The sequence below is a fragment of the Astyanax mexicanus genome, chromosome 6, assembly GCF_023375975.1.
Source record: "Astyanax mexicanus isolate ESR-SI-001 chromosome 6, AstMex3_surface, whole genome shotgun sequence".
In the NCBI taxonomy this organism is placed as follows: domain Eukaryota; kingdom Metazoa; phylum Chordata; class Actinopteri; order Characiformes; family Acestrorhamphidae; genus Astyanax; species Astyanax mexicanus.
The window spans coordinates 44,996,256-45,003,725 of record NC_064413.1 but is presented as its reverse complement, the minus strand read 5'-3'; the positions used below and the strand labels follow the sequence as shown (position 1 = coordinate 45,003,725).

The following is a 7,470-nucleotide window of genomic DNA, read 5'->3' as shown; positions in this document are numbered from 1 at the left end:
GGGTTGTTCCTCCTGCTCTGAGGGAGTTCTTCTGTAACTGTTGCCTTTGCCTTGCCAAATGAGGCTGGATGAGACCAGGTTTAAAAGCCCTTCTAAAAATACTATTATTATAAGTATTATAAGAGAGGCATATGTAAGAGAAGAACCATTAACTAGTTAAAACATTCATGCATTCAAATGCTCTTTGATTTGTCATTTAAATAAATAAATATGTGGACAGAAGGAGAATTTGTTGTTGTTTTCTCTGTATTTCAGCCTATTTGAAATGAAATAACATCTAAAATTTCTGTCACTGTCACACAAACAAATGTGTACACAGAAAATAGCAACTTCACAAGAAAGGCACTTAACTTTCAAAGGAAGTGATCCGTGTCCTTCTGTAGCATTTTTATTGGTTTTATTGTTCTATAGGTCTAAAATATATGTTGGGACAGAAAAAAATATATATAAAAAAGGATAAGAATTAGGACATGAAGCGCAGGAACATGTTTTCAATAGCAAGTTGAAAACTTGACCAATTTTAGAAGCTTATTAACCCTTTCCCAAAAACTTTGTATATTCAAAATGTTAACTTTACAGGAGAAGGGAAAAAACTGTGTAAAAATGATTTTTTTTGTTTTCAACTTTTCCATTGGCCCTTTTCTAAAAAAAAAAAAAAAAAAACTGCAAAGAACATAAAAAATAACTTCCAGATAACAACCCATATTATATTTTGTATCGTATTATATTCATGCTGGTAACAAATTTTGATATAATGTGAATTTAAAACTGCCAGTTGTTTTAAGCATTTGTTTTTATTGAAATAAATGTATTTTCTTCTTCTAAAAATGCAGTTTACAAGGTTTTTTGCATGGCCTTAACAATGTTTACTGACTGTTACAGTATTGATAGAAATGATGGGCTTTATATAAAACTGTCATGTTGTTTACTGGGTTGCAGGAAGGAGTCCAGGCAGTGCTAACTGACTGTCCACTAGAGTAGTACTCCACCTGGAGGAGGGACCGTCTCTCTTATTTTTTTTCTCTCTCTCTCTCTCTCTCTCTCTCTCTCTCTCTCTCTCCTCCATCCTCCACTCTCTCTGCTGGCTGTGAGCGGTTTGGTGATGATGAACTGTGCTGCTCTGGCTGCTGTTGCTGTCTTTCACTTAAGAAAGGTAAAATCCCCCTTAAATCACCTTTGCATACATTACCTGTAGGTAACTTACACTAACTATATAGCCTACACTAAACACACACACGCATATGAACCGTTATAACACTAACACTAACACTGTTATGTGGTCTGTAAGTGGAATATTAAAATGCACAGTCCAGGTAAGATCAGGCATGCATGAGGGTGCTTCTTTGCTATCTCAGTGGTATTGAGATGTTGTCCACATTGATTTGTCAGTCTCAGCTCATTGCTCTGAGGACAGTTAGCAAATGCAGGTCTGAATTCTGACCAGTGCACATCATTCCTGCTTCTGTATTATTCCTGCTGCATCCTGAACAGCAGAAGCAGGAGCTGCATGCCTCAGCCCTTTTAAATGTTGGGGTTTTTTTTCATCATACGTTTGTTTTTTTTTTCAAACTTTTCACGTTTAAACACGTGCATATAAATAAACTCCTTTCAGTGAATAGCTGAGACTGGATAGCGAGCTCTCGCGCATAGAGAGACGAGCCTCACACTGGCTCAGCTCTGCCTTGCTGTTTTCTCCACACTGGAGATCCTGAAGGCCACGCCCACCGCGCTGCGATTGGCTAGGCGTATTTCATTTGCTTAGCTGCGATTGGCTGATTGTAATCCCTCCTGTTGGGCGGGTTGATTTCGAACATAAACGACTAACCAATTGCATTGACTGTGTTTAGCCATTTACAGCATTGGTGGGCGTGGCTTGGGAGATGTGGGTGGGGCGAGACATCCTAGTGCCCGCCTAGCTACCGGACAACAGATGTGATAACAGATCGTGTGAACTGAGTTTTAGAAGCAAGCTTTGATAATAATAATAATAATAATAATAATAATAATAATAATAATAATAATAATAATAATAATTTTAGTTTTTTTTCACTCATATTCTGTGAGCACGTTTATATTCTTAGTATCAATAGTAAGCAGATCTCTCTCTCTGTTTATTCTCTAGGTCTCTCTCTCACTCTCTCTCTCTCCTCCTGGGCTGGGCAGAGCCCACCAGCGAGCCTCTACTGCTGGATGTGTCTGAAGTTAATAAAGAGTGAGCGACCGTGGGAAGACACACCTGGCACAGCTCACTCACGCGCTGGAGGAGTGTGTAGGGAGAGTGTGGTTTGTGTGTGTGTGTGTGTGAGAGAGAAGAGAGAGAGAGAGAGAGAGAGAGAGAGAGAGAGAGCGTGCATTAGAGGAACGCTCCTCACGCGGAGTTTTTTTTGGATTATACAGCCTTCCTTCACCACAGCAGCAGCAGCAACAGCAGAGCACCACGACCCCCATCAGCAACAGCAGCATCAGCAGCTGGACCCCGAGACACTCTGGACATCACTGGATTTACACACTGGATCCAGAGGCAGGTGAGGATTGATTTATTGGCACGGGGTGGACAGAGCAGCGGCGCGTGGGTATGTGTCTGTGTTGACATTTGGCGGTGTTTGTCTCTGGTGTGACTGAGTGGGAGTGGATGTAGTAGGCTCGTGTCACATCACGAGACCGCCTGTTTTATATTACAGTCTACTGTATTTCAGTCTCAGACCTCAAACCTGCAGTCTGACTCCTGCTAGACTGCTGGCTACGCGCGTGCATGATAAAGCGCAAGAGACACGCGCGCGCGCACACACACCACACAAACACACGGGCCGGTTCCATTCAGTAGTTTCAGTTTCCCTAGTGAAGCAGTGTGTGTACTGTAGGTTCTACAGCGCTACAGCAGCAGTGTGCTACCCCTCAGGTGTGTGTGTATGGTCTGTCATCTGACGGTTTAAAAGTAGGCAACAATAGCCCAGAGAGAGAGAGAGAGAGAGAGAGAGAGAGGTTTAGCGAGAAAGCACAATTGAAAACACATAGAGGAGAGAGAGATGGAAAGAGAGTGGGAATGAGAACATTTAAAGAAGAAAGATAAACAGAAGACAGAGAGAGAGAAGGAGCTAGAGGGATAACAGAAAAAAGATGTAAACATAAGATAGAGTCAGAGAGATGGAGATTGAGACATTAAGAGAAGTAAATAAGAGAAAGACAGAGATAACGAGAAAGAAAGCTTAATGGGGATAGAGAACAAATAAAAGACTATAACAGATATAACACAAATAAACAGAAAAGAGACTGAGCGAGATATACTAAAAGAAAAATTGAAAAGCAAAGAGAGAGAGAGAGTTAGAAAAAAAGCAAGCACACAGAAGAGAGATAAACAGAGACATATGGTGAGAAATAGAAAAATGAATTAGATAAAAGGAAACAGAGAAACAGAAAGAGATAAACCGAGAAAGTAGAGACATGAACAGAAAAGAGATTGAGAGTGAGATATTATAAGAGAAATAGTAGAGCAAGAGACAGAGAGTTATAAAAGACGCAAGCACATAGAAGAGAGAGAGATAAACAGAGAAGCAGAAAGAGATGAGAAATGAACAGAAGAGAGAGGAAGTGAGATACTGGAAGAGAAATAGAAGAGAAAGTGTGAGCGTTATAATAGAAGAACGCACACTGAAAAGAGAGATAAACAGAGAAATAGGATGAGAAATAGGCATAAAAATAAATATTAGATTGTGGAAAAAATGAGAAAACTGAGAAATTGAGAGAAACGAGTGAGAAACTAGTAAACTAAGAGAGAGAATGTCAATATCCCTATACCTCTCTCTGTGCCAGCAGTAGTTGTGTGTGTGTGAGGGGGTGTCTCCCTGTTTAAGTCTGTGTGTTGGATTGTCTGCGGTGTGTGTGTGTGTGCGCGCGCGCGCGCGGCAGCTCCTTCCTCTGCTGTCACACTCCGAGTCTTAAACAGCGCTCACTCACACACACACACTCATTCTGCAGCCAGAGCGCGAGCGCGCAGGAGCTCCATCTCTCTCTCTCTCTCTCTCTCTCTTAGATACACACATACACACCCTCTGTTCTCACTCTCTGTTAGACACACACTCACTGTGTGTGTGACTCCGGCTCGCGCTCACTGTGCTCGGTGTCTTCTTTATTGTGGACGAGGATTAAAGTTCTGCACGCGATACTTATTATCTCTCTCTTTGTGTGTGTGTGTGTATCCTTTCTGTCTGTCTGTGTGTGTGTGTACCAGGCTGTGTATGCATGCGCGTGCGATTGAGTGTGTGTGAGAGAGAGCGTGTGTATGGGTGCGTGGTGAGCGCGTGAGGGACATGGCAGCCCCGGAGCTGGAGCGAGGAGCTGGGCTGGATGAGGCGCGCGGAGAAAGGAGCTGAGCGGCGGGATGAGCAGGGAATGACAGAGACCTGAACACAACAGCAACACTATCTATCTCTTTGTGACACGAGCTTGATTTCTGATCCAGAATCCGGGAATATTGATCTCTGAGGATTTTCTATTTTTCCTGATTTTTTTTTGGTGTGGGACATTTTCTGGTTCTGGTCCAGTTTTGAATCGCCCGGACCGAGGATGCGTTGTTGTGGATTAGCGCTGGTGGGCTTACTGGGAGTGTTGGAGATCGTGAGGGCTTTCAAAAACGGTAAGTTTTCTTTATACCTGCTTCCAAACCATTGTTTTTCGTTATATTAGGTGTAGCGCATAGCGCACAGTGTGTATCTGTGGGTTACTGAAGGTGGGGAATGCTCAGGTTAGCTCCTGGTCACCTGCTCGTCCAGGATCCAGGATCCCCGTGCGCTGTATAAAGCCCTAAAATAGCAGCCCATAATCTAAACCTGTCCGTAGCCCCTTGCCTGGAAGAGCAGGTGAGCCCATATTTTATATTTCTTCATTATTAGATCTTAAAACATCAATATGTGCGCAAAAGCTTGTAATATTGCTCTCCAGTTTAAGATGGGAAACGCTTTCCCTTAATTTCAATGTCCAAACCTGATTTCTACCACTTTTCCATATTTAAATGAATCAGGAAATAGGCCTTTATTCTACTCAACTTGTATAATGATTAGACTAACCACCATGCATCAAGGCGACTTGGAATATAGTCTCCTGTAAAGTTTACATATCTTACAAGAAAATAACATATTGATTTGTTCTTTTTGGGGTTTTGTTATTGCTTTATTTATTATTCGAAACTTTAAATAAAAATAGGTGTTTAGAAGCTACTAAAATTGGTCTCCAGTTGGAATTCCGAAATACCCTTCTGTGTTTTTTATGTCTAGATCTAGAATTTCTATCGATTTGTTTTGACCCTAGCATTACTGTTTCTCACAATTCTGAATAAAATCATTGATAAAATGACCAAAAAAAAAGCTTCAACTAACTTGGAATTAAATAAGTATAATCCTTTTAGACTCACTCATTAATAATCAACAGTGTTTTTTCATTGTCTTGTAAAGTTGACACTGTATAGGTCTAGTTGTGAGCTTAAAACTGAAAAAGTCATTTAATTCACTTGCATGACTAGCGCCGATCCATAAACAACACCATTTCACACTTGAACATTATTCGAATCTGCGTGTCAGTCATCGCAAATAATGGGCCAATATAAATTCTTTAAATCGCTGAAAACGTCAAATAGAACGTGGGTTTACTGTGATTCTTTTTTTAATTCTCATATGAACCTGCCAGTCTGGGGCCACGAGACACCATTTATGCCAAACTATTGGCCACTTAAAACATGAAAAAGTGTTTGAAAAACTTGTTAAACTGGTCTAGTTTTGAGTTTGTGACTGGACAAGCCATTCCATTCACTTAGATCTGATACATATGTCGCCAACGTTTCTTAAAAACTTAGTATCTCAGGTTTTTTTTTTTGCCATTTTCTCTTTCTGACAACAGTGTCCTGTACTTTCAAACTAAAAGATGAATAAACTGAAAGAAATGCTCCAAAATTACTTGAAATTGAAAATTTAAATGGCTGAAATATAAGTTGAGTTTCATTAGAAGTTTTTTCTTCTCTTGAAAGTTGTAGTCATTTTTTACCAGTATTATTTTTTTTTTCACCTTTATTTTTATTATTATTAGCAGTAAAGTTATTTGGAAAGTTGTGTGTACTTGCTTTGCGGAACAAAAAGCGTGAATGGTTACTTAAAAGCCAGGATTTATTTATTATTATCTATTATTTAATTTTATGTATTCATTATTTTCAGTACTTTTAATATTTATCTACGACTTATTTTACTTCTAAAGTTTCTTAGCCTATCTTATCTGGAACTGTTTTGTCTTTTAAAATGTTTGACAAAAAGTTATGCGCGTTTCATTTATTTATTAATTGTAGGACGTTAGTTTCGCTGGACTGTAAAAAGTTTCTCAAATAGATCAATTATGTACGAAATGAACAAGCAATGATAATAATAATTAAAAACAATAATAATGGTAAAAATGATTTTTTTTAGTTTGCAAATAAATGATCAACAGTTAACATAATTCTGTTGTGCCTTAGTGCTGTGATTGTAAGTTTCTAGTTTAAATCGATATGTCCAACTTTAGACAGTGTATAAATAAAGCTGAAAATACTATATATACACTAGCTAATGTGTTTTTAGAGACTATAGAACAGCCTCAGTAAAGATGTTTGGGTCTGAGTTGAGCTTTCTCCGTGACCCTGAGCCTATACGAAACGAATAAGGAATAAAAAAAACAGCATCACAGAAACTGCACTGTTTCTATATATGATAAATAATATATAACAACATTCAGACCACAGAATAAACATCGCCTGCTGGTGCTGAACAAGGTTTAGAAAGTTCAGTTCATACAGACTGTAAAGACAGTGTATAGCGCAATTGGCTCTCCAACTCCAGCTCTCCAATTCCCCGACTTCCCTGCTTCTTCTTCATACTCTCAGTTCACAGCCTGTATTTCCCTGCTCTCACCAGCCCAACCTCTCCCTGTGTGTCTGTGAATGCGTTCGTGTGTCTTTATACGTGTGTGTTTGTGTCGTTTCTTTATCTGGCTGCAGATAAATGTGGCGATAACATCAGGATCGCCAGCGCCAACTACCTGACCTCCCCCGGCTACCCAACCTCGTACTACCCCTCGCAGAAGTGCGTGTGGGTGATCACGACGCCAGAAGCTCACCAGAGGATCCTCATCAACTTCAACCCTCACTTCGACCTGGAGGACCGCGAGTGCAAGTGAGTTTTCTTCTTGCGTGCAGGAGCGCCACCTAGCGTCCAGACAGAGAAGGTCTTTGCAGGGCTCAGGCTGTCCTGGCTCAGGCTTGGCTGTGGATTGGTTGAATGCTGAATTGGTGTTTTGTTTTTTCCCTTGCTTGTGCACTAGGTGGTTTATAGGGAGTTTATAAGGCATTTTATATCTTTATTTTTTATAACCTGTGGATATATTGTTGGGAATACTACTGAAAATGAAATGATTTCTACAATTGCACCGTGATTCAAAGGATTCAGATTCAGTTTA

The 7,470-nt window shown here is 40.1% G+C and overlaps 1 protein-coding gene across 3 annotated transcripts in view; it reads left to right on the top strand.

Annotated features, from left to right (window-relative positions):
- Positions 1-2,122: 2,122 nt before the first annotated feature.
- The window catches only part of nrp1a (neuropilin 1a), a 93,106-nt gene continuing 87,758 nt past the window's right edge, over positions 2,123-7,470 (top strand). For 2 of the 3 annotated variants that reach the window (XM_049480381.1, XM_049480380.1), the window contains exons 1-2: positions 3,961-4,633; positions 7,013-7,187. In XM_049480381.1, the coding sequence (XP_049336338.1) occupies positions 4,564-4,633; positions 7,013-7,187 (245 nt within the window). In that variant the 5' untranslated portion in view covers positions 3,961-4,563. Of the gene's footprint in view, positions 2,526-3,960; positions 4,634-7,012; positions 7,188-7,470 lie in introns of those variants that run through there. The other variant, XM_007238653.4, reaches the window with a different exon arrangement.